This window comes from Phascolarctos cinereus, unplaced genomic scaffold (assembly GCF_003287225.1).
Source record: "Phascolarctos cinereus isolate Bilbo 61053 unplaced genomic scaffold, phaCin_HiC Scaffold_5;HRSCAF=322, whole genome shotgun sequence".
Lineage (NCBI taxonomy): Eukaryota > Metazoa > Chordata > Mammalia > Diprotodontia > Phascolarctidae > Phascolarctos > Phascolarctos cinereus.
Genome location: NW_027555958.1, coordinates 42,860,996 through 42,887,270, shown reverse-complemented (window position 1 = coordinate 42,887,270; position 26,275 = coordinate 42,860,996). Strand labels below are relative to the sequence as shown.

The following is a 26,275-nucleotide window of genomic DNA, read 5'->3' as shown; positions in this document are numbered from 1 at the left end:
AACGGGGATGAGTTTCAAAGTCGGTCCTCCGCGACTGCCAATAGGAGCCTCAAGCTAGAGAGGGACAGCCCTTTCATCCGTTGAACCGGGACCTGCCTGAGAATTAAACAGCCAATCGGAGGCTTCGAGGAGCTCGAGCCGCGCTGCGTTTGGCCAATCACTGAACGAGACCTCTGCCGCTTCGGTTTTGGCAGAAAACCCGGCGTCCCCCGCTAGCCTGGAAGGCTACTCGTAGGAGTTTGGCTGGAAGGGGGTGGAACAAGTCCCCAGCCGTGTCGCGATAGGGTGTTGCGATGGGGTGTCGCGATTGGGGCGTCCTCTGCACATTGCCCATGTCGTGTCTTGTCACCTAGCCAGGGAACAGTTGCGATGGGTCGCGGAAGAGACACGTCGTGGTCAGAGCCCTTGTTGTAGTGACAGGGTCTCCACGTTGTGACAACAGTCTGGGAGCCTCGGGACGCTGAGGCAGAGTGGGGGAGCACGTGCAGAGGCGGGAGCAAACCTAAAAACTGGGGTCCCTCCACCTTGGCCGAGGAAGAAAGCAGGCGGGTTGAATGAAACGGCAGGAAGGATGGAGATCAGACCTCGGAAAGGATCCTGACCCTTACTGAGAGGTGGGAGGCTTGGTAAGGGGAAGTGAGGGGTGCGGGGCTGGGATTGGGGGCGAGAGAAGGCGTGCTTTCCTTCTTCCGTGGGGGTGGGGGGGAGGGAACATCTCATGACAGCTGAAGCTTACCTAGCGACTTGGAGGTCTGCGAAGCACTCTCCATCGCTCCGTTTCATTCGAACTTCATAATAACCCTGCAATTATTATCCTCTCGCCCCTTTTACAGATAAGGAAAGTGAGTCTCAGAGATCAAGCGACTTGCCCAGACTCACACTGCCAGGTAGTGCCTAAAACAGGATTTCAACCCACATCTTCCTGACCAGCTCCAGCTGGTTTGGGGGAATGAGATGACCTTTGGAGAGCTCCACAAGAGCGGAGAACACTGAGTGATCGAGACCGCCTTGTGAAGTTGATGGGGAGAAGGTTGGATTTGCTCTGGATAACTAGATTCCTTTTGCTCCTCATCAGTAACCTGGAGCTTTCTGAAGGGTTGAGCATTATCACCGCCTCTCGGGAAAAGGTGGTCCTGCCCCAGCCCTGGCCACTTGCCCAGCCTCACCCATTTTTCCTTATTTCCATGCCTCGGGGGCATTTTTTGAAGGCTGGTAGCCGCAGCTGGAAACAAGGAAAGTGTTGGGCTTAACCTAAGATTTGCTCAGTCTTCGGAAGTCAACTCCATCCCTACCCCTTGGTGTGTCAGTCAGCTCCATGCTACACTATCATATGGCTTCCCCCTGAGCCTGGAATGCTCTCCTTTCCTTATCTCCAAATTCTGGCTTCCTTGACTTGTTCCTTCAAGTCACGACTAAAATCTCACTTTCTATAGGAAACCTCTTCCAGTCCCACGTAATGCTAGTGCTTTCCCCTCTGAGATTATCTCCAATTTATCTTTTGCCTATCTTGTTTGTACATAGGTGTTTTCTCCTTGCCTTCACTATTAGACGAGAGCAGGAACTATTTTTGCTTTTCTTTGTATCTCCAGTGCTTCTTACAGTGTCTGGCATGTAACAGGGGCTTAATAAATGCTTGGTTACTTGACTTTTGGACGTCTAGAACTGGATTACAATAGGGCATCAAGAGGCAATTTGATGGTGCAGTAGAGAGTTGGGTTTATTGTAAAAAAAAAATTGAGTTTAAAGCCTTCCTCATTTTCTAGCTGTGTGACCCTGAATAAGTTACTTAACCTCACTCATTCTCATTTTCCTCATCTATAAAATGGGGTTGGTAATAGAGGTCATTGTGAAAATAAAATGAGATAGCATATGTAAAAGGATTGGTAAACCTTAAAGTGCTACATAAATGCTAACCATCATTATTATTCTTCCAAAGTCGACATGTTCAAAACAGAACTCATGATCATTCCCCTCTAAACCCTCCCCTCCTTTGAATGTTCCTATTACTGTCAAAAGCACTGCCGTCTTCCCACAGGCTCAAAGACTCAGTTTTTTCTCAGCTCCTCCCTTTCACTCTCTCCACACATCAATCTGTTCCTTAGCGTCCTAATTTCTATCTTTATGACATCTTTCATATACATCCCCTTCTCTCCATTTATATACCCCCCCCTCCCAAGTTCAGGCCCTCATTCCCTCTCCTGTACTATTATAATAACCAATTATAATTATTTAATTATAATAAATTATTATAATAACCACGTGCCCTTATTCTCTCCCCATGCCAATCCATCCTCAAGTCATTTGCCAAAGGGATTTGCCTAAAGCATAGGTCTGACGGTATTTCCCTTTTACCCCCCCCCATCCAATTAAATCCTGTGGCTCACTAATTGCTCCACAATCAAACCTAACGGCCTCTGTTTGATATTTAAACCTCTTCATACGATTGCCCTTTCCTACTTTTCCAGTCTTCTTACATGTTAGACCCCTTTACACACTCTGTGATCTAGCTACCTACACTTTCCTCATCTCCATGACCAGGTACTCCCACGCCTGGACCACTCTCCTCTCTCATCTCTCTCTCTCTTTCTCTTAGCTTCCTTAATGACTCAGCTCAAATTCCATGTTCTGCAAGAGGCCTTTCCTGGTCCTGCTAGCTGTTAGTGCCTTCCCTGCTGAGATGACTTCTCATCTATTCTGTATATATCTTGTATGTACGTACTTATACATGCTGTCTCACCCATTAGAATGTGAGTTGCTTCAGGACAAGGACTACTTTTGCCTTTCTTTTGGTTTCCAATGGCTAACACAATGCCTGGCACAGAGTTAGCACTTAATAACTGCTCCAACTCGTGAGCACCTGAGTCAGTCCCCATAGACAGAACAAGGGAGAGAGAGGTAAGTTACAAAACACTGTTGTAATCCTAAGGGCGCCTCTATTCTAGAGTCATGATGTGTTTTTTTTTTAACTTAAATTTACTTTTTCGATGAGCAAAAGTCTATTTTCTCTCTCTCCCTCCTCCTCCCCATTGGAAAAAAGAAAAGAAAGAAAAAGAAAACCCTTGTAACAAACATGTATAGTCAAGCAAAACAAATTCCTGCATTAGCTATGTCCAGAAAAATGTCTCATTTTACATAGGGTGAGGAGCTTTCAAAATCTTTACAGTTACAGTTTAAAATATCTGAGTCTTTCTGCCTCCCCCTTCCAGCTTCTGAAGGGGAAAATCCCTGGCACCTGTAACTTTCAGAAGGTGACTTCAGCCAGGTGCTACCTAAGTTAGACTATAAATGTTGACTGGGTGGGATGACCGATTATTTACTAATACTGAATGTAGTGGGGTGTAAAGAATATTGCTTTTGGAGTTAGAACACTTTGGTATATGACCAAGTTTTGCTACTTTCCACCTGATCATGGCAGTCCCTGTGCCACTTTGGGCCTCAACTGTTTCATCTGTAAAATGGTGGGGGAGGGGGGAGGAGCTTGATCTTGGGCTAGATCAGGCCTACACAGCCTTTGGCCTGAAATCCTTTGGCATGTGGCTAGCAGCCCGTGGACTGCAGATTGTGCAGGCCTGGACTAGATGATACCTCCAGTCTTTGTTAGCTCTCAGTTTCTATGATCCTCTGTGGGAAAAGGGGTTCTGGGGAGCTTCTGAGGTACCTTTAACTCTGAGATTCTATGACTCTGTGATAGCATCCTTCTTTTATGCAATGTCTTAGAGGAGCTGTCCAGAACATGGGCCACTTAGAAGACATATCTTTGACTCATGCATAGATGGCCTGATAGGAGCTCAGTGAGCAGAGTACATAGGAATACACACTGGGTTCCACTTGAACTTTTTTTCTGAAGCATCTGATATTAACTTCACTGTTGCTGGGGTTGTCGTCAGTTGGGGAATAGGGAAAACTAGGCAGAATAAGGGGAAGAACAACTTAACATTGGCCCTCTCCAACTCCTACATTATGACATGGGGAATAAAATAAATGATTCTGACTTGGCCTGAACCTTTCACATAGGACTGACTGTCCCCCCTCATACTACCACAATGTTCCAAACCTGACTCCCTAATATCTTATAAAACTCCTTCCCTTCCTCCCTTCCCCCCACCAGTGGAAGATCTTATGTGGTGAGGGCAAAGAGAGGTAGGGGTTGTCTCTTAGGTAAGAGACCCGACTATATATGTGCCTCATTTATAGCTCTTTCCTCTGATTCTAGGCTTTGGAGGCAAATAGGGACAGAGGGAGGCCTTTGGGTCTACAGGGGGCATCCGGGCCGAGAGACCCTTGGGGAGTGGGGAACCAGGAACAGATATTTCTCTGCTCTTTAGAATTTTCCCCATATTCCCATTCTAGCCCACCATTTCCTGGGATAAGACCATGCTTTCTAACCACATAGCCCTGATGCAAGGGCACTTTGGGTTTTTGGGGTTCCAGCCACAGGAAAAATTACAGTCCAGCTACAATTGACTTAGACAAGCATGGCACTTTAGATATAGGTAGTAGAAAGAAAACATGGTATGGGAAGGGAATAGGGTTTTGTGCTGCAGCCATCAAAAAAGCCAATGTGATCTTAGGTTGCATTTAGAGAGACACAGTGTCCAGGACTGGAGAAGTGATAGTCCTGCTGTTGTGTCTGTGGCTGGCCTCTGGTCAGATCACGTCCGGACTGTCATGTTTAGTTCTGGGTGCTAAATTTTAGGAGGGACTTTAATAACTGGAGAGTGTCCAGAGAAAATTGATCTGGGATGGTAAAGGGCTTCAAGACCATGCCCAGTCAGGATCAATTGAAGGAACAGGAAATGTTTATCCTGGAAAAGAGAAAACTTAGAGGAAATAAGATATAGTATTTCAAGGACTGTCATGTGGAAAGAGGAATTCAACTTTTTTTTTTTCTTGACCTCAGAATGAGGATCCAGGAACCATGGATGAGTGGAAGTTGTAGAGAGAAAACATTTGGCTTGATGCATGGAAAACAATTCCCAATCATCAAAGCAAAGGTGGTGTTGGCTGCCTTGGGAGGTAGCAGTTCCCCCTCACTTGAGGTCTTCAATCAGAGGGCTTGTTCAGGTTGGACTAGAAGACCTTTACAATCCTTTCCAATGCTGAGATTTGGTGATTTTATGGTTTTCATAGACCATGAAAGCAGGACTCCCAATAAGGCCAGGAATATTGAGGTCAGCCCTAATAGTAGTTTTCAGTGTTAGGTCAGCCCAACCTTGGAACATTTAGACTGTTGAACTGCTCACTGGTGATCATACCTTCATCTCTTTGGGGCTAATTAGAAGGAGGAGCCCTTTGGAAGCTGGGATGCATGAGACTGTCTATTAGACATTTGAAATGGGATATCCCTGGCAAAACCTCAGCAAACATAACTTATCTCTCCCCCCAAACCCACTCCTCTTCCAGACTTCTCTATTACTGTAGAGTCCCCCATACTACCAGTTGCCTCGGTTTGTAACCTTGGTGTTATCTCCAACTCTTCATTCTCCCTCACCTCACATACCTAATCCATTGCCAAGTATTTCAAAGCTGATCTTTTCTCTCTACTCAACCAACCATCACCTTGGTTCAGGTCTTTCCCATCTCTCACCTGTATTATTGCAATGGCCTCCTAACTGGTCAGTCCATCTCAGGTTTCTCCCCTCTACAGTGACTTGTCATGAGTATAGATGTGACTGAATCACTCTTCCACTCTAGTGGCTCCCTATTGCCTTTAGAACCAACTGTCAACTCCTCCATTGAGATTTTAAGCTTCCTCATAAAGTCTCACCAGCCCTGTCATGCACTAATCCCTCTGTTCCACTCTGCAGTCCAGCCAAAGTGGCTTGCTCTCCATCCTCAGATTATAAGGTTTCTCCCATCACTGTGCCTTTGCACTAGGCGATCCCTATTCCTATAGTGCATTTCCTCATCTTTGTCTCAGAGAATTCTTCCCTTCAGACACAGTTCTAGCACCACTTTCTATGTCAGGGCTTCTTCACGTGTTTTGTGTCACAGATCCTTTTCAGCATTCTGGTGAAGCCCATGTTCTCCTCAGAATCATGTTTTTAATGCATAAAATATACAAGATTGCAAAGGAAACCAATTATATTGAAATACAGTTATCAAAACCTTATTTCAAAAATGAGTTCACAGACCTGAGGTTAAGGTAACAGGTTGCAGGGGTGGGGGACCACATGTGGTTCGAGGCTACAGGTTTCCTTGGGTTAAGGGCCTTCAACCTACATGAAGCCTTTCCTTCCTCTCTCTCCCCTGCTGTTAGTGCTTTTTCTCCCTTCCTTGTATTTAATTACCTTGTATTTATTTTCTTTATGTTTAGTCTATATACACATCTATGTGTTTGTCATCTCCTATGTTAGAGCATAAATTCATTGAGAGTGGGGATTTTTTCATTCTTTGCACAGCACCTGGCATGTAGTCAGGACTCAATAAATGTCTATTGCTTGATTCTTTGATTGATTCACTTCTGATGCATCCAGATTGTGATAGGCACCACCTGGTGGAAGGACCTAATCTTTGCTTACTCTGTAGATAATAAATCCCACATGTGACATTTAAAAAAAAAATCCTTTCTTCTCTGTACTTCCTTCTATTCTCGCTTGTACATTTTAAAAAACTCTTCAATGCTCCTCTTTTTTTTTTTGGTGTCACTATTGATACCCTCTCCCCTCCCAACGTCCCCCTCCCTGCCCCCCCAACTCCTGGCAAATAAAAATAAAAAAAAGAGAGAGAAAAAAAATGAGAAAAAAAACCCCTTGGAACTAATAAGCCACACAGTGGCCATGTCCAAAGAAAATATGTCTGTTTTATGTCTTGAATCCTACCCCTCAGCGAGGAGGTGCTTCATCATAGGTCCTGGATAGATGGTTGGTTATTGCATTGATTAGAGTTCTTAAATCTTTCAGAATTCTTTTTCTTTGCATTGCTGTTGTCCTCATATAAACTGGTCTCTTGGTTCTGCTTATTTCACTCTGCCTCAGTTCATACAACCCAGGATTCTTTGAAATTGTCTCTTTTATCATTTCTTACAGTACAATAATATTCCATTACATTCATATATCACAGTTTGTTCAGCCATTCCTAATTGATGGGCACCCTCCTACATTCTAGTTCTTTTTTCTTTTTAACTCCCAATTCAGGATTAGGAAGATTGTCTATCTTTCAACTCTTCCCTCCCTGATATTATCTTCCCTCTTGATACCTCAACATGCTAAGCTTGTTATATTTCTACACTATACTGTCAGTGCTCCTTTTTCTGTTCCAGGTAAGAGTGACATTCATCTACTGACCATTCTCCTACTCCTTCCATATTGGTATACTCTTTTCGTGTACCCTAATTATGAGAAATAGCTAGTTCCACCAATTCTTCATTCTTTTTGCACCAATATATTCCTTTTGTCCTCCCTTCTTTTTTGCCCTCTTAAAATCTTCAGACCAGAACCAATCCTCCCCTACTTGGATCCTCTGTTTTTCACATTTTACTCCTTCAATACTTTTTGAAGACATTCAGGTTCTGAAGGGACACTTTTTTCTTTTCCCGTTATTTGAATTATATATCACCATAGTGCCCTTTCCAATTGCTCAAATAAAAGTACCTTCCTAGGTTTTTCTCGCGTTTTTATTTCATAGCATCCATGCAGCTCTGTCTTTTCATTAGAAATACTCTCTTCCATTCCTCCATGTTTTCCTCCTATAGGATTATACTCAGCTTTGGAGGGTTAAGTATTCTTGGTTGTAAGCCTAGGTGTTTTGGAATATTGTTTTTCAAGATTTCCTCTAAGTATAGTAGAATCTGCCAGATCTTATGTGGTCCTGTTGTTTCTTGACACTTAAACTGTTGGGTTATTATTTTTTTTTATGCTACAGTACTTTTGTTTTGATGTATGAATTTTCGATTTTGGCTATGACATTCCTTGGACTTTGCATGGGGGGGGTTCCTTTCAGAAAGTGATTGATATATTCTGTCTTCACTTTGCTCTCTGATTATAATAGATATGAGCGAATTTCATTTATGATTTCTTAAAATGTAATATCCAGGTTTTTAAAATTATAGTTTTCACATAGTCCAATTATCTCTCCCTAAACTGTCTTTAATATCACTTGTTCTGATATCAGATGTCTTACATTTTCTTCTAATTTTTTCAGTCTTTTGATTTTGTTTTCATATTTCTTCCTGTCTTCCAGATTCACTGATTTCTGTTTGAGGTATTTTATTTTAGGAATAATGTCACGTGGGCAAGATATTTCTTTTCTAAGCTATTTATTCTAATTATTTCCTCCAGAGCTTTTATTTCATTTTTATCTCTTGCTTCATTTTCCCTAGATATTCATATAGTTCTTGTGCAAAATTCCTTTTTTCCCCTTTAAAAAGGAATTGCTTTTGCCGTTGTAACGGAGGTACTTGATCCTTCTTTTGGAGGATCTCTACATCTCTAGTCATTTTTTTATGGGTCAGTGTTTTATTTTATTTACTTATCTCTCCTCAGTTCCTGAAGTGAGGCTTTACATTGAAGAAGGCAGGGAACAAGCATTTGTTAAGGCCAGCCTTTGCCCCCAGCTAAGCTCTGGGTTGGGGTGGTTGGTCCTGCGTGGCCTCACTCTAGGTCACCTGGGTTCCTATGATGACCTCTGCCTCTTGGGGGGAGGCTCCCCCCAAGGATCTCCGGAGTCCGGAGTACTGGATCTTCAGGGCTCTCTGTGGCCTCTCAGCGCCAAGAGTAGGGACTCTGGTCCTTAGGCCCTTGAGCTGCTGTGCCATCTTGACTGCTGCAGTTCCCTGGAATTTCCAGGGTTCTCACCCTTCCTTTTCTGGGGACTTGGGGGCAGATGTGGAATGATGCACAGGAGGAAGGAAGCAGTATTTTTTTTGGTCAGGGCCTATGTAGCCTAGACTTTCACCCTTATTGGTAAAGACTTGCCTCCTTGATAGGTCATAATATCATAAATTTAGAGCAAGAAGGGACTTTACAGGTCATCTAGCCACAGTTACAATTGGGGAAAGTGAGATTCAAGGAGGTTAAGTTACTTTCCCATGGTCACAATCAATCAATGAATCAACAAGCATTTATTAAGCATCTAGTAAGTACCAGGCACTGTGCTAGGTGCTGAGGACGCAAAGAAAAAGCAAAACCAGTCTCTGACAGTAAGGAGCTGACATGCTGATGGGGGATACAACTTGTCCATAAATAGGTACATATGTGATACATACAGAATAGACGGAAGGGAAGGAACAAGCAAGTGGAAAGCCTTCCTGCAGAAGGTGGGATTTGAACTGAGTCCGAAGGACAGCAGGGATCCTAAGAGGCAGAGGGGAGGAGCCCGAGTGTTTCAGGCGTGGGAGACAGCCAATGCCGAGGCACGGAGGATAGGAATGGAAGGTTATGTGTGAGGGAGAGCAAGCAGGCTCGTGTAGCTAGACCGTGGAGTGTGTGAAGGGCTATAAGGTGCAGGAAGACTGGAAGGTTAGAAAGAGCCAAGCTTTAAATGCTAAAGAAGAATTTGTTTGATCCTAGAGGTAACAGGAAGCTACTGGGTTTTACTGAGAAGAGGAGCGACATGGCCGACCTGTGCTTTAGGAAGCTCCCGTTGGCCGCTGGGTGGGAGTGGGGAGAGTTGAGGCTGGGAGGTCACCTAGAAGGCCTTTGGAGTGGTCCAGGTGAGAGGTGATAAGGGCCTCAGCTCAGGTGGTGGTTGTGAGAATGGGGAGAAGGTGTCAGATGTGAGAGATTTTTGTGGAGGTAGAAATGACAAGATTGGAAACTGATTGGATATACAAGGTGAGTGAGTAGAAGATACCATGCAGATTGCATACCTGGGTGGCCTAAAGGTGTTATGTGGCAGAGCTGAATCTAGACTCAGCTGTCCGGACTCTAAATCCAGCACAGTTTTAATACATCATGCCCCATTCACATCTTTCTTTTCTGTTCCCAAATTAATTTAGGGGTAAGAGCCGCTTTATATCCCCAGCCTCCTTCTGACTTTGGTGTTGGGGGTACATATTAAAAACAAAACCAATCTCTGCCCTGCCCTCACGTCCCTTACAGGTATAAGAATGTAGGGGCAGCCAGGTGGGGCAGTGGATAGAGCACCAGCCCTGGAGTCAGGGGGACCTGAGTTCAAATCCGGCCTCAGACACTTGACACTTACTAGCTGTGTAACCCCAATTGCCTCACAAAAAAAAAAAAAGGAATGAGATGTCAAATAAAGTGGCATCAACATCAATAGGGTTGAATGTCAGACTTTGGGAGGGTCTTGCCATGCTCAAGATGGCGGTGATTCTGGAATGGTCAAGGAGAAGGTGAACGTCATTGTTCTTAGAGATATCTGAGTTTAGAAGAGAACCCCATCTCTTTAGCCTGGAGAGGAGATGGGGGGAGGAGGGCTCTGTCTAAGTGAAAGGAGCTGATCCAAATCTCTTTTACCCGAAGGCAGTGCGTGTAATGGAAAGAGCACAGGACTCAGAGTCAGGAGATTTGAGTTCTAGTACTATCTAGCACTGATGATCAATCAATGAACACACTTTTTATTAAGTACTTACTATGAGACAGGAACTGTTTGAGGTCCCTAGGGCACAAGTACAAAGAATGAAACAATCCCTGTTCACAAAGAGCTTCCATTCTAATGAAGACTACAAGCACATTTATATAGGATAAATATATAGAGAATAAATTCAAAGTTGTCATATGCAAGGTAGTTGAAAGGAATGGCACTAGCAGTGGAGAGGGAAGGCTTCATGTGGAAGGTGATCTTGAATTGAGTCTTTAAGGAAGACAGATTTAGTGAGCTGAAGGTTTGGGTGTACATTCTGGGCATGGGAATGGTGGGTAAAAGGCATCAAAATGAAATGGAGGAGCATGTGTGAGTAATAGAGACAAGGCAAATTTATCAGGATCACAGAGTGCAGGAGAGAGTGTAATGTTCAGTGAGGCTGGAAAAATGGCTTGGGACCAGACTGTGAAGAGTTTTAAAAGCTAAACAAAGGAGTTTTTATCCCAGAGGCAATGGGAGTTGATTGAGTTGAGGACGGGGGCTTGACATGGTCACATCTACCTTTAAGGAAAATCATTTTGGCAGCAGGGTGGAGGGTGCAGTGGTGAGAGCCTTTTAAGGCAAGGTAATACCCACCAAGAAGCTGCTGCAACGACCCAGATGAGAAAAGAGGAGGGTCTGAGCCAAAGGAGCAGGTAGCTGTGTGAGAGGAGGAAGCCTTAGACGAAGAAATGACAAGACTTGATAACTGTTGGATAAGTGGGATGAGGTGGAGTGCAAGTGGAGGATAATGCTGAGATGACAAAGCCAGGGGCCCTGACAGAGATGACGTCTGGTTTGGGACATGCTGAGTTTGAGATGTGTCCAGAACATCCAGTTTGAAATATCCAATTGGTGATTGGTGATATGGGACTGGAAGTCAGGGCAGAGACAGGACTGTGTGTGAGTCACCTGCATAAAAATGAGTTAAACTCTTGGGAGCTGATATGTGATCTTTGATAAGTTTCCACCTTTTAACATCTTAACCTCTTTAAAATAAAGAAGCTAGACTAAACGACCTCTCAGGTTCACTCTGTTTCTAAAACGAACAGATGTGTTACAGTGAAAAGAGCACTGAGTCTCGAGGCAGAAAACTTACATTCACATATCCTGTGATGCTTTGCTACCTGTGTGACTTGAGCAAATAACTTCACCTCCCTGATCCCCAGTTTCCTCACTTGTAAACCAAGGGGATTGAAGTAGATAGTCATCTGTCTCTAGGTCTATGAACACTTGACATGTTGGTGCCATTTTGGGAAATCCCTGCCCTCCCCTTCCAGCTCCAAAGATCAGTTGTAGTGAGTCTGTCTGGTGAACTGCTTTTGTAATCCTGGCATACAGATCCCTGAGATCTCTTCTTTTCTTTCTAGATCTGCTCTGTGTTCCTCTCAATGGCTTCTGAACAAGGAGAAAGTGGCAACTACAATTGGAGACAGTGTGTGTGTGAAGGGGTACAGAATGGAGTAAGGAAAAGGGGAAGGGGACCAGGGGAAATATTCACTTGGGTATGGAAGGATTTAGAGCCATTGAAGGTAAGAATCAGTAAGTGGTTCTGGCCTTCAACAAAGCCAAGGAGAGTGGGTCTCACGAAGAGCTACTCTTCATGAGTTCAGCCTTGGTGAGTTTGTGGGGAGAGAAGCCAACACACTTGGCCATTTTGAGGGGCACCAAGGAGCTAGCACAGAGGAGGTAGTAACAATGGCCTTTTTACCCGCTGTCCCAACTCGGGGTAGGATGAGGTGAGACTAGGGTTTCAATACTTCTTTATTCTTTGGAGATGCTCCATTTGAGGTGGTTCCTAATGCCCCTTTGTAACACAGATAGGCACAACATATATGCCTATATTTTTTTATGTACTCTCCTCCCTACGTATACCAACTTACTTCTCCATATGTGTCCTCATCCATAGCGTAGGCACTGTGACAACCTATATGAGAGACAATGTGGACAGAGCACTGCATTTGAAGTCAGTGAACCTTGGTTCAAATTCTGGCTCCTTTGTGATGTTGGTCAAATTACTTCAAATTATTTCTGGGATTCAGTTTCTTCATTTTCACAATTAAGATGTTTGATTACCTAATTTATGCCTTCTGGGCCCTACAATCAATTCCTGTACATCATACAGCCTCAAACAGCAGCATTCCTACATGCATGAAACCTGGCAGTGTGGGCACACCAGGAGTGCTCCTGCCCTCTCCTCCTCTTTTGGTGTACTTGCCACCCTGTAGTCTCTGCTTGCTTGGGTCCTTGCAGCTTTCAGGAAGTCCCACTCCCTTTCTTCTGCTCCTATGAACTCATCCTGAGTTGTAGCACCTAACCACCCTCCACAGGATCCTATTTGGGAAGCACTCCAAAGGTCCAGACAGCCTCTTCCCCAGGCTGAAAGTAATTCTGGCAAAGCCAGTGACTTGGGGACGTTGCATTCATGCCTCAAATGACATTTCATGCAATGGAGGGGACTTGTGGCCTTTCCTCTCCATGGTTTTCCCAGCCTTCCTTGCCTATATTCCCACCTCAGTGTGGCCATCCCTGCCACCTACAGGAACTCTCTGAAATAACATTCCCCTGGAGCAGCTGGTGTTTCTGCCCTTCTCTGCATTGCAGCTAGAGTGAACTGGATGTAAGAGTCCCAGGCTTCCAGGGCTGCCCTCAGAAAAAGGAGAGATGAGAGGCTTGGGAAGTATGGGAGAGCACAGGGCAGCCTACCTCAAGGAAGAGTATATCACAGCATTTGGAGGTGGGTCGCTGGGTGGTGGCCAAGTCTCCGAAGGCATCCCCCACTGCTTCAGAGACACATTGGCTTTCTACTTCATTTCCAAACTGCTGGATTCCGAACCTCCTTATCAGCATGCTGAACAGAAATGGCCTCTGGGCTGTTTCTTCTGGGATCTCCCATTCCAGGTTCAGCAATGATGGTGACTCCTGAACACCAGTAGCAACTTCTGCCTTCTCAATCAACTGGGGGTGGGGGTGGATGCCTAGTTGTGTCTAGTTAAAGGCTTCAGCAAGAGTCTGGACTCTTTGTGGGTGTGTATGGTGAGGTAGGGAAGTTTTTTCCCTTGTTGGGGCAAGGTGAGGCTTGTGCAGATGGAAAAGAGCAGGAACTGTTGATAGTGGGTGCTAGAAAAAGAACCCACTCTATATTTCAATCCTCCTGGCTTGCTCCCTATCTCTTCTTTTTCTTGCCCCTCTCCCTGTGCTACCTCCTTTTCGGCTGCTGACATCTCTTCTATTTTCTACCTCTTTTTGCCTTTCTGTCTCTGATAGTCTCTTTCAGTATCTCTCTTGGTCTCCTCTTTCTCCTCTCTCTTTTTTATCTCCATCCATCCATCATATATCTGTCTGTCTGTCTGTCTATCTATCTATCTATCTATCTATCTATCTATCTATCTATCTATCTATTATCTTTTTGTCTGTCTCCATATTTCCCTTCTGTAGGGGTATTTCTATAGAACAAGTCATTTCTCTTGCTAGCTTCCCCATCTGGGGTCTCTTTGATTGGAAGGGTAAGTTCCCAGTCACAGCTTCCACTTCTATCTGTGTTGAAGTCAGAACAAGACAAAACTGCAACAGGAAGTCTGCCATTTTGGGAGTTAGCCAGCCCTCTTGTTGCTCCCCAATCTTACTGACCCTTTCCCTTTTGCCTTAAGACTCTTGGACTCTGACTGCCTCCTGTATTCCCTTCAGATAGCAGGTGGGTGGGGGTTTGGAATATAATAATTCTCTGAAATATTCTATCTTCTCCCCCAGGATTTGTGTGACAAAGAAAGAAGATAAAACGAGCCATGTTGTCCAGCTAAAAGAAGGCTGAGGAGGCGACTGACTGCCATGTGTTTTCTAGAAAAAAAGACTTCCCAAAAGAGAAAGGCCTCTTCTTCCCTAGTCCCTTGGAAAATGGACCAAGAGGCAGAAAAGGTCTAAGATTCCAATGGGATGGACTTAGGTTAGTTTCCAGGAAAGACTTCCTGGGCTGTTCAGAGATAGAAACATGTGTAGGGAGGGAAGCAGGGTAACTTCTTCCCTGGAGAGCTCTCAACAGAGAAGTGATTCTCATTTGCTCAGACTGGACATGTCGGCCATAGAAGGGTGGAGGAGTGTTAGGATTCATGAATTCATAGATGAGAGGGAAGGCAAAGGAGGAAAGTGGCAGCTTTGATAGACATGAAGGGAAGGTCAGAAGGCAATGGATTGGTGGAAAGAAAACTCCAAATCCCTCTCAGTTTTCACTGATTCCAGCCTTTTGGCAGCAGGTTTAATGGTCTCCCTTTGTCAGGCAGACATTCCCCATTTCCTCCTTTCCCTCCATCCCACAGACCATGAAGAGCTGTCCGCTTTCTAGCTCTGGGCTCTTGGGTGAGGGTAGGGGCAAAAGAGAGGTGTCTGTACCTGGGGGGAAAAGAGGCAGAGAAGCAAGTGGTAACGTCCGAGACCCATCTCTGCAATGGCCCTGTCAGTGGCTTTGGTGATTGGTTTTGACAGTTGAATGAAGTGAGGAAAAGATGTGATGCTAGTGATTAAGGTAGGCAATGGGTCTATTGCCTGCTTGTCTTCTGGTGGGAGGTGAGGGCTGATAGCTTTGTACCCTACTGTCAAGAGAGGATGACATCCCATAAACCTCCAGCACTCTAGAACCCTCAGAGGAAGGGGAGAATCAGTAGAAGTTGGCTGTCATTTCCAGATTGGAAATGTTCGTAGAGAGAGGCTGATGGTAGGCTCAGGAGATAGTGTTAGCTGACACAAGGAAGGCATTGTTGGGGCATGCTGGGGACACTTGGGTCCTGATTCTCCAGAACATCCTTTGGGGTAAGGCACTGGCCCGATTAGCCTTTTTTTTTCCAACTAAAACTGGCTTGTCTGAGCTCTCAGGGGGGATGGAAAGGAGATCAGAAGAGTTTGGCAGTGACTCGGTTGCCCCCAGCACCTCGCTCCCCTGAAGACCGAGGAGGCACAAAGTCAAAGGTTGTGTGATGTTTGACCCGTCCCTTGCTTTTGCTCCATAGGGCAATGAGGCCAAAGCAGAGGGTTACAGAGGTGAGGAAGGGGAGGAAGCCAACAGCTAACACTACAACCAGGCCCCTGCTGTCCAGGAAGAAGGGTCCTGGGGTTCCCAGAGTGGTGGCATTGGTATCAGAAAGGGTCCCGTTTGGCGACTCAATCTGGATCACCTCTAACCAGGTGCTCAGCGAGTCACTCCCGGCTACATTGCTGAGCACACAAACATAAGCACCCCTGTCTCGAAGCTGTACTGACCGGATCTCCAGGGTCCCATCCTCGAGGACTCTTACTCGTCCAGTTCTTCCCAGACAAGTCCCCTGGGGCCCTCGCCATGAAATGGTAGGAGCTGGGTCTCCATCCCCAGAGCAGGAGAAGACAGCCTGCTGTCCCTCCTCTGCACTGACTCTCCGTGGCCCGGACCTCTGAATCAGGGCTGCTCTGCAAGTGAAGTGTCCTGGGGGCAGGATGTCTGAGAAGTCCTGTAGGTTCTTTCCCCTGACATGGAGTGGACTGGCACAGGCTGGGGGGGATTTGCCAAAGTCTAGGTGGTGGCGAAGCCGGAGTAGCCACAGCAGACGGCAGTCACAGATCAGGGGGTTGCCGGCCAGCCGCAGGGTGACCAGATTGCTGGGGGAGGGGAAGGCAGCTTCTTCCAGAGTCTGAAGGGCATTGTTGGCCACGTCCAGGAGGCAGAAGGCAGCCAAACCATGGAAAGCATGGGCAGCAATAGAGGCTAGGTGGGCCCCTGAGAGGTGGAGCTCCTGGAGCCGTACCAAAAAACTCAGTTTGCGGGCTGGGATGCTTGAGATGGGGTTCTGAGACAAGTCCAGGACCCTGAGGAAGCTCAGATGGCCCAGGGCTTGGAAGGGAACGGAGCTCAGGTTGCAGTGTGTGATGGCTAGATGGCTGAGATTGAGGCCAGCCAGGCTTCCAGGCTCCAGGACCCTCAGAGTTGGCCACTGGTGGATCTCTAGCTCCTGTAACTGCCCCAGTCCTCTCAGGGCTCCAGTAGGCAACCGACCAATGTCCAACTCGCGCAGCCTCAGCGCTGTCAGCCCTGGGAGTCGGGCCAGGGCAGGCCCAGGCACAGTGCTTAGGTTGCATCGTTCTAGGGTAAGGGTGCTTAGCTTTGCCAGTCCCACAAAGGCCCCTGGTGCCACAAACACCAGGTGATTGTCCCCCACTTCCAACTGCTGAAGACTGCCCAGCTCTCCAAAGGCACCATCCAGGAAGAGGACTATCTGGTTGAGGCTAAGATCCAGTAGGGTTAGGGAGGGTAAGCCAGAGAAGATCCCAGGGGCCACAATTCGGAGCCTGTTACCTCGAAGCCTCAGAGTGAGGAGGTTTCGCAGACCCTGGAAGGCCCCAGGTTCTAGAGTGGAAAGCTGGTTGTGACTCAGATCCAACTCAAGCAGTGGTCCCAGGAGGGAGAGCATTCCTCTTTGGAGGCCCCATAGGCGGTTTCTACTCAAGTCCAGGAGCTTGACGTCTGGTGGGATCCCTCCGGGTACTGCCTCCAGCTGCCGGCTGGCACAGATCACTGCTTGGGGTTGGGAGGCACAGTCACATGCTGCTGGGCAGCCTCGGCCACTCCTTCCAGCCAGAAGGAGCAAAAAGAAGAGGGGCAGCCAAGAGGCTGAGGCCCAACGGGAAGCTATGTCTATGTCCATTCCTTCTTTGCTTCTGGAATAAATGATGATGTGTCCTTTTTTGGAAGGCGGCAGCACCAGACCTCCCTTCATTCTGGGTACAGACACAGGATTTCCTTGGGGATTTTTGAGAGGTGGGAGGGAGGAGAGACTGGTGTTTTCAGTTTGGGCATTGCTAACGTGTGGGGCACAGGATCTTATAGAATTCAGGCTTGACTCTCTACACCCCAGAGTCCTCTCTGGCATCCTCTCCCCACCCCTCTGCACCCTAACCTTTATCTAGAGTGGTTGTGACTTGAGGTTCCCACTGTGTCTCTTGGTTCCATGGCTTCTGGTGGGTGCTAAGTCTGGTCTTGGTGAAGAATGTTGGGGAAGAGTTCAAGGGCTGGTGTAGCAAAGTGTCCTCTTTATGCTGTGGGATCTCTATCAGTTTGGGCCCCTCCGGTCCTTTATCTCTTGTGGCTGCCTTCTCCAGTTACCTCTACCTCTCTACTTACCTGGAGCCATGCCTGGTAGGCAGCATGGATGGCTTGAAGTTCCGTCTATAGTTTCCCTGAGTCTCAGGGGTGTGTGTCCATGGCCCAGAGCTCCCTGTCTTGTGAGGAGAGAGGCCCTTACGTCCTGACTTTATCAGCCTAGGATGGAGAAAAATGTTTCATTGAGCTCCAGGGGAGCCGTACCTGCTCTGCTTTGTAGCCTTGGAGAGCTAAGGGTCAGAAGAGCTAGCTTCTTGTTCCAGCCCTGCTGTTTACTAGCTTTTTGACTTTGGAGCAGCTCACGTTACAGCCTGTCTAAATGTCTTTATATAATAAAGCCTCCTTTGCTAACTTCACAAGCTGCCTGTGAGAACCAAATAGAATAGTGGCTGTGGAAGCATTTTCCGAAGTTACTTCACAAATCCTAAGCATTTTTATTATTGAGGGTGGGACGCCCTCACACAGTGGGAGGGGCTGGGATCCAGGTGCTCTCCCCATGGCTTCCACACTGCTCCTTGTGGCCTGGCTGAGGGTCCAGATCTGTCTCTCTGGGCTAGGGAGATCCAATTTCCCCGGAGTAGTTGTATGGATGACAGCCAATCTGCACATTAACCATGGCACCGAGTAGAGGACTGCAGTATTGAGAACTGGGGTAAAGGGCTTTCCCTACCTGCCGTCCCCCAAGAAGGGATGGACTCAGGGGGATCATTTGGAAGCTAGGCATGCCCTATAGGAGGCTTAGAGAGACATTCTCAACAGCATCTCTCCTTTTCCTTATAAAGGGTAGTCATGTTAATATGCATGAGAAAGAGGGAATGCTCAGATTATGGTCCAAGAATTTTGCTGCTCTTAGGCCCTTTAAATGGCGGTCTGATCCTGCCTTAGGGGCATCCTGCTCTCTTCTGTTCTAGATTCCCGAAAGAGAGAGAGAGAGAGAGAGAGAGAGACAGACAGACAGACAGACAGACATAGGCAGAGATAAAAGGATACACGGAAAGATAGGAATGGAGGGAGAATGCCTAGTGAGAGACCTCAGAAGCTGGGTCACTCAGCTGGCACAGTGGCTATTGAGTCAGGCTTGAATTGGCACTATCCTAACCACAGGCAGTCTGCAGAGCTGGCTCACTGCAGGGCCTCGGGGACTGGGTGGCCAGACATCACCCAGACAACTGCAACTATGAATGACCATTAGGTAAGAGTCAGGGGTAGCAAGCAGGAGAAGTGAGGGTGGGGTGAAAGAAGAGAAAAGAAATTATCCCTTCTCTCAACTTTCCACCCCTAGGAAGAACATTGGATAGTGGGCAAAAAATGGCCAATGTGACTGAGCCCCAGGAACCGGTAGGGGTGGGCTTCAAGTCAAGGGCTTCTCCAGCCCTGGCCCCCTTTTTTGGGTGCAGGTGCTATAAGGTGCAGCCGACAAGGTCAGCTCTGTTTTGCCCTTTCTGTCAATTGGAAAATGGGAGCCTGAAGAGACAGTGTCACTTCTTGGTTTTTCCTGCAGAAGGTAGCTGCTACACTAGGCGCTAAAACTCAGGCGTAATGAAATTTTAAGACATTATAGTGAGAGGGATGCAGGGAAACAATGGAAGCCAGAGCATCTTCAATTTCCAGAGCTGGCTGGGTAGTAGTGAAATTAACCTGACTGCTGAAGTGAATGTTCTCAAGCCCGGCTCCCAGGTTTGTTCATCGAGCTTTTCCCTAGATTGAAGGATCTGCTGAGTGAGCCTCCCCTGCTCTGGCTCGGCTTTCCACCCGACCACCAGGAAGTTCACCCTGAGGGGTAGCATCATTCCTGATGCTGCAGTTCCTGCTCATTCTTTCTTATGCTCTACTCAGTAGAGCTGTTCCTCCTTATAAGGCAGGTCCCCTTTCCCTTCCCACCCTCATTCTCAGGTCGGGGAAGAGGGGTGGGCAAGGAACAGAAGGATTGAAGGATCTTTCCTTGGTTTATTTATTTATAGGGTATCTAAGAGCAAACTTTTCTCGTGATATCTCCATGGCTGCTCTACTGGCTTCCTGCCAGCTGGCAAGAGAGAAGGGAGAGGTGTCAGTCCCACTTCTTTTTCCTCCTTAAATTGCAATGGATGAAATGGGGAGGGGTGAAGGAGAGAAAGCATAGAGAGATTGAGACAATCAAAACATTTGGAGAAAGGATCATCTCTTCCTCATGTTTGAAGAGATTCCTCCTTCCCAACCTCTATGCTGCAGTCTTGAGGACGCATTTGATGCCAGCCTAAACTATCATGTCCCCTCTAAAAGGACCCTGTAACCACCCAGATTAGAGTATATGGGTAGGGAAGATGATGAAACAGAGAGGTAGATTTCGGGCACAATCAGGTCAGAATCACCATTGCTTGGCTAAGGATCCCTTCCCCTCCCCCCCAAAAGGGAAAAGAGCTGCGCTTGGATTTCTTTTCCATAGGCATAGGGCACCAAATGCCCTTTGGCTCCTCCTGACAAAGCCCATCCTATGCGTCAGCAACCAAAGAATAGGATGGTTTGGGGGCTGGGAAATCTATCAGACACCCTTGGTCTACTACACTCTGAAAATGCAATGGAAATGAGGAAAGCTGCCTAAAGATAAGAATGGGGGATAGGATTGGGACTGAGGAGGAGGCACTTACCAGGGAGATCCTGGGAGCTTCATCAAGTTGGGCACTGCATCCTGTCTGGGGTTCAGTGCTCCCATCCAGTCTGTGCCTTTGGACCCCTGGACCTCTCTAGCACACCCACTTTCCCTAAGGCTTGCCTGCCAGTCTCTGCTGCTCCCACCAAGGTAGAGAGAACTGGAAAGGATTTCTCTCTCTTTTCCCTTCTCTCTCTTTTCAAACCAAGTGAGAATGAGTCTGCAGCAAACCCGTTGGTGCAAAATAAATAAATAAAGTCTTAGGGGAGGGCTGCAGCAGGAGCCACTGATACAGGGCAGAGAGAACCAGGGAGCAAGAGAACCTATAGGAGAGCACCGGGGCTAGGGGAGGATAGCTTTCCCATTCAATAGGATCTCTCTGGCATTTAGGAATACCCCTGTAGGATTATAATAAAGGCTATCATAACTGAAAGGGGCTTTAAAGCTCATGTAGTCTAATCTTATTTTATGGATGAGGAAACATGATCCTCTTATAAGGTTATAGACATTGAATATTAGAGCTGACTTGTCAGAAATCATCTAGTCCAACCCTCAAATTTTACAAATGAAGAAACTGAAACCCTTTCATTTTGGGCCCCTCTGTGAAATGTTTCCATCCAAACAGCTAGGGGGAGATTGGCCCATAAGACCATTGCTTTAGAGCAGAAAGTTACTGTTAAAAGGGCAAATACAACCCCTTCATTTTAAAGACATGGAAGCTGAGGCCCAGACTTGCAGTAATTTCACACAGCAAGTGCCTGAAGCAGGATTTGAACTGTCTTCCTCACTCTCAGACCAGAGCCCAAATCACCATACCATACCACGGTGAGAGTCGATTGTGGTGCTGATGGTTTTCTCTGGCGCAGGAATGAAATCAGTCGGGTCATCTGGGTAACCTTGTTTAACTTTGGCCAATGGTAGTGCAGACATTTTTGATTTTCTCACTGCAACTGTTGTTTTCTGCTCTCTCTAGCCTCCCTCTCCATCACCTTTTAAAATTACCTTATAAAGAATGACACAAATCTAGAATTGCGTTTTCCCTTGTTACCCTTCCCCAGAGAGTAAAAGTAATGAGATTTTCAGCTTTCATCACTCCCTTCAACTGCCCTACACCACCAAAGGGTAGGACAGTAATCATTTGTAAGGGTGTAAAAAGTCCAGGGGCAGGATAGAGGTCTTGGGGGGTATTTGAGGGCTACCTTCAACCCCTCTCCCCTCTCCACCCAGTCTGTGAGCCTGGAACTGACATTTCGCAGAATGTATGATACTGTGTCATCTTCTCCCCAGAACAAGGAGCAAGTGTGGCGGGTGGGACAGAGGGGATCCTTTGAGGACATGGAGGTGGTGTCATCAACTTCGGTTGTCTCCTTGGTCTGTGCCCAGCTGTTCTTACTCATGTTGATGCCATGAGGTACAATGGCCGAATGCTGCTGACACTATGCTGAGAGGTGGCAGCATCCCAGACCTAAAGCAGGAATTCTTAAGGACAGTGGAATTCGGAAGATCTGCCTCATCATTCTTCCGGGATCTCCAAGTACTAGGGACTTCTTCCTGAAGCCCCATATGGGTGTGATTGCGGATTTGGATAGGACCTTGTTTATGTATCTTTAAGTGTTTCTCCTTTATATGAACACTTATATGGCTTGTGATTGTATCAATTCCTGTATCCTGTGTATAAAGTGCATGTGACTTTTGTTCTCATCTTCCCTTCATATTTGTTAACCTGGTATTGTTCCCCATCACCCCTACACACTGAACTCTTGCAGTTACTATCTCTACTCCTCCCCTTCTCCACCCCTGCCCACACCATTAACACATTTAGTTTCTCCTAAGCCCCCTGAAAAGGCAGTGAAGAAATGTGGCTGTTCATTTTCTATCAAAACCTGGAAGAAAAGGATGGAAAGATGAACTTCTGGGTGATGTATAAAATGAACAGTTCCTTTTGGGTTTGAACTGTCTTTGAACTTGATCTAGCTTCCCTGGCCACAGCCCTCTGGGAAATGAAATGAGGTATTTCAAAAACCCCCTCTTGGGTTCAGAGCTAAGAATTGGAATTTGTCCAGTGTGGCCCCCCGAGTTTCTCTGCTGCCTTGATTCGTCTCTTGCCCATATCCACTATCTGCTCCTTAGGCCTCAAAGAAGCTTAGAGGGATGGGGAAAATGAAGCTTCATAAAGTTGTAGCTGGTGAGATCCCAGCATCTCTTCCCTCTAGCCATCTATACTACTGCCAGACTGGTCAGTAAGGGTGAGCCTGCTTCAGGGAATGAATTCAATCACTTGGCCTGAATGGTAACTTACCCCAGGCCACTTCTGGAGGCCATGGGAAGGGGTGGGGGTGGGAGGACTTGGAGAAAGCAGATGATGGTTGGGCAGTGGGGAGACAGCTGTGGAGGGCTTGAGGTTAGGACAGGAGACTGTGGTGGGGAGGGGAATTGGCCATTCAGCTCAATCAGATAGCACTCCAGGGGGGCTCAGTTTCTGTACTGAAGAGTTCCTTGTAGAGCGGAGGGAAGGCAGCTTGGACAACAACAGGATGGAGGTGCTGGAAGGATTGCAACTCCTCCACGTGCTGGCTACATAAGCTCCGAAGCTTCCCTTTGGGTGGCAGCTGGAGAGAAGTGGGACCGAAAGGGGAGATAAGAAAATCAGGGCCAGATCTCCAGTCCTGACCACCCCTTCCTTGAAGCCAAATGGCTTAGCTGGCTTCTGTTATCCAAGATCTCTGAACTTCATTATTCTCCTTTAGAACAGAGAGGGCATGGGAGAATTAGGGTGGTAGAGAAGAGATATTTTTTCTGAAGAAATGTCTATGTTTGAGGTGACAATGATGATGACAGTGATAGAACAAAGAAAATAGGAACTGGGGAGTCAGTATGACAAGTTCAGTGAACCAAGTCAAGCCACATTCTTTGAACCCACCTAGTTCAGTAGGCATGGCAGCTTAAGTCATAGGAAGGTTTAGGAAATGGTGAGATTAAAGCCCTGGGGGCTAAATGTAAACGTCCCCTTGGATGGGTTCCAAGGAGGAGTTGGAATCCCCCTTAACCTAACCTGGATCAATTGCTCCAAAGAACTAGGGCTAGCTCCTTGACAACACACAGAAAGATAGAATTGAAGAAATTCAGGAAGGCACCTCCAAATTCATTCAACATCCATTTTAACTGCTTCCCAACTAGTTTCCTCATTTGTAAAACAGAAGGCTAATAATACCTGTTGTATGGACCTCGAAGGGTTGTGACAATTAAATAAGATAACTGACCATTTAAAAAGTGCTTTTAAGGTTTGTAAAACACTTCAGACAAATTGTCTAATTTGTTCCTTATAATGACCTGGCAAATTAGGTACCATAAATATTATTTTCAGGAAATGGAGGATCAGAGAAGCGACCCACCCATAGTTACATCCTGAGTCAGTCTCAGGAGTAGTATTCCAAACCAGATGTTGTCTGATTCCAAGACCAGTTCTCCATTTGTACCAGCCTGCCTCAATGGTATTAGCTCATGTTTATATAGGACTTTTAAGAGTTGTAAATAGCTTTGAGATTACCCGTTATCTATAAAAGTAATTTTCTAAACTTTAATTTTTATTTTTTTATTTTTAGGCAATTAAGGTTAAGTGACTTGCCCAGGGTCACACAGCTAATAAGTGTCAAGTGTTTGGCCTGAGGCCGGATTTGAACTCAAGCCCTCCTGACTTCAGGGCCAGTGCTGTATCCACTGTGCCACCTAGCTGCCCCATTTTCTAAACTTTAAAAGTTATATAAATAGCAGTTATTGTTACTTTGCAGATACTGAATTTGTCAAAAGCTTCATTGCCAGTAAGTAGAGACCAAGGGACTTGAACCCAATCCTTCTGATTAGGTTCAGTTGTCTTTCCCCTTGATCTGAGCCCTACTTTCTGGGCTTCCTTTCCCATACCATGTTTTGAATTGTCCTGGGGGATGGGGGTAAGACGCCACCAAGTATTTTTATTTAGTTAAAATCAGGTCAAGTGAACACCAAAGTTAGCCTTGGAGAATTGAAGATGACATAAAAGGTCAATGTGCTGCCTAAGGGGAATATGTGAAAACACATTGCAGCCAGAAGTCCTTTGGTCGAGGGTCAGCTTTGGGGTGTTCAGGTAGAGTAGCCCTATCAAATACAACCATTCTCCTATTCTTCAATCACCAAACCTTTCTAGAAGCTAGGCCACAGTGGCAGCTGTGTGAATACAGACACTGGGAGGAAATGTTCCGGCATCTCCCTGTCCTCACCCTGATCACCTTTCATTCCAGACAGTTTGGTTCAGACCATTCACAACCTCTGAGAGACAGAGACAGAATAAGAGAAGAACAAGTGTGGAGGCAGATGTGGAAGGATCTAAGAGAGGCGGAGGAACTGAGAAAGCCTATCTGTCCCTCAAAATCACAGAATGTTAGAGCTGAAAAAGATCTTAGAGATTGTCTAGTTCAAACCCATTGCTTCATAGATAAGGAAACTGGGCCCCAGAGATTTGCTCAATGCTGTGATGGCTGAGAAGTGGCAGCGCCAGCAATCAGCCCCACATCTTCTGATCCCAAATCGTCCTCCCCTTAAGATTTTTGTTTGACCTTCCTGGAGATACGGCCCACATGAGGCTCAGAAGCCACTACTACGGTCTTGTTTGCTCTTTAGGAATGAATGCACTCCAGCCGCCATTCCCCTGGGTCCTTAGCTCTTTGGTAGCAGTGGGGCCGGTGGTTGAGAGCTGGGCTCAGTGGAGCATACAAGCGTACTGGCTCCCGTGTGCTCCCTCCATCTCCCTCCTCATAGGCAGCTCACCTACCTTAGCCAGGATGCCTTGGCGGTGAGTCTTGCACAGAAGATGGTGAAATGCCAGCTCCAAACTGTGCTGCAACTGCTCCACCTTCCTTTTCTCTTGTAACCATGGCCTGTCTGGGCAGAGGAACCAGGCCATAGTGGGGATGGGGAATTGGAGCCCTTGTGGTAGGTAAGCCAATGTGCCTACTCTCTGAAAAGAAATGAGTCTGAGCCCGAGAGTCCCCATAAAGGGAAAGGATTAGTTAGGGGGATGGCTTTGGTAACTGAGCTTGGCTTAAGGGATGCAGGAAAACTGGGAAAAACTGAGAGTTGAGATACTCTCAATTCCCAGTTCACTTTATTCCATGACCTCTATTGTCCTATGTGCTAAGAATCCTGATCTATGGAGCCCCACTATCAGGGCTTCCCGTCCCATCCCATGTTTTGAATTGTCCTGAGGGATAGAGGGAAGATACCACCAAATATTTTTATTCAATTAAAATCAGGTCAAGTGAACACCAAAGTTAGCCTTGGAGAATTGAAGATGACATAAAAGGTGAACATGCTGCCTAAGGGGAATATGTGACAACATGCTGTATCCAGGAAGTTAGGTCACCTTACACCTCCAGACCCCATTATATTTTATGTATGTCAGTGTCTATCTAACCCTCTAGACCATGCTTCCCCAGCTGATCTTGGACTTTTAGGAATCTGGAACCAGCAAAAAAGCAAAACCAAAAATAACTCTAGATTTGGGGTAGATGAAATCAGGCACCATGATTTAAAGTCTTCTCACACATACAACATGTTTCAGTGGATTGAGAGCTGGTTCTAGAGCCAGGAAGACATGGGTTCAAGACCTGCCTCTACTGACTGTCATCTGACCCCTCTGTTCTAGGTAACTTTCTAAGACTATAAGTTAAAGAGAAAGTGATAGCCTCCATTGCAGAGGGAGTTTCCTCCTCTGGGAGATCACCATACCAATGGAATCTTCAGTTCAGCTCCTATCACCTATTCTTCCACCTCTCCCTCCTTCTTCCTGCCCCCCCCAACTCTCCAGCCCCCATAAAGAGGTGGTGGCTCTCGCCACCTCTGGCAAAGGGCATACATATACTTTATTAAGATAGAACTTAATTCCTAGGGATTCACTACCAAAATAAGATGTTCCATCATTTGGGGTTGTTTCCTTAAGGGTGTGTGTGTGTGTGTGTGTGTGTGTGTGTGTG

At 46.4% G+C, this 26,275-nt stretch overlaps 2 protein-coding genes and 1 long non-coding RNA gene across 9 annotated transcripts in view; 1 reads left to right on the top strand and 2 right to left on the bottom strand.

Moving 5' to 3' along the window:
- Positions 1-160: 160 nt before the first annotated feature.
- LOC110221123 (uncharacterized) lies at positions 161-17,235 on the top strand. Of its 3 annotated transcripts, none has more exons than XR_013486842.1 (4): positions 161-614; positions 834-1,030; positions 11,895-14,467; positions 15,525-17,235. It is a non-coding gene; the product is annotated as an uncharacterized LOC110221123 (long non-coding RNA). The 3 variants fall into 3 exon arrangements; XR_013486843.1 differs by having other exon boundaries at positions 834-11,987; positions 14,275-14,467; XR_013486841.1 differs by having other exon boundaries at positions 834-14,467.
- LINGO4 (leucine rich repeat and Ig domain containing 4) lies at positions 14,741-19,480 on the bottom strand. 2 transcript variants are annotated; one of them, XM_021005284.2, is made up of 2 exons: positions 17,666-19,480; positions 14,741-17,262 (listed from the first exon to the last, which is right to left on the bottom strand). In XM_021005284.2, the coding sequence occupies exons 1-2, from the start codon at positions 17,689-17,691 to the stop codon at positions 15,408-15,410; spliced, it is 1,881 nt and encodes a 626-aa protein (XP_020860943.1). In that variant the 5' UTR covers positions 17,692-19,480; the 3' UTR covers positions 14,741-15,407. The 2 variants fall into 2 exon arrangements, with proteins under 2 accessions (XP_020860943.1, XP_020860950.1); XM_021005291.2 differs by having other exon boundaries at positions 14,741-17,202.
- Positions 19,481-19,571: 91 nt separating this feature from the next.
- Positions 19,572-26,275, bottom strand: part of RORC (RAR related orphan receptor C) — a 33,201-nt gene continuing 26,497 nt past the window's right edge. For 3 of the 4 annotated variants that reach the window (XM_078154849.1, XM_021005359.2, XM_021005348.2), the window contains 2 exons: positions 25,075-25,184; positions 19,572-22,879 (listed from right to left, as the gene is read on the bottom strand). In XM_078154849.1, the coding sequence (XP_078010975.1) occupies positions 22,721-22,879; positions 25,075-25,184 (269 nt within the window). In that variant the 3' untranslated portion in view covers positions 19,572-22,720. Of the gene's footprint in view, positions 22,880-25,074; positions 25,261-26,275 lie in introns of all 4 variants that reach the window. The other variant, XM_078154847.1, reaches the window with a different exon arrangement.

Coding starts and splice junctions, on each gene's coding strand:
- LINGO4 (XM_021005284.2), bottom strand. CDS start 17,691: ATGCTGCCTACCAGGCATGGCTCCAG. Junction 17,263..17,665: donor CCTACCAGGCATGGCTCCAG/GTAAGTAGAGAG, acceptor GTCTGTACCCAG/AATGAAGGGAGGTCTGGTGC.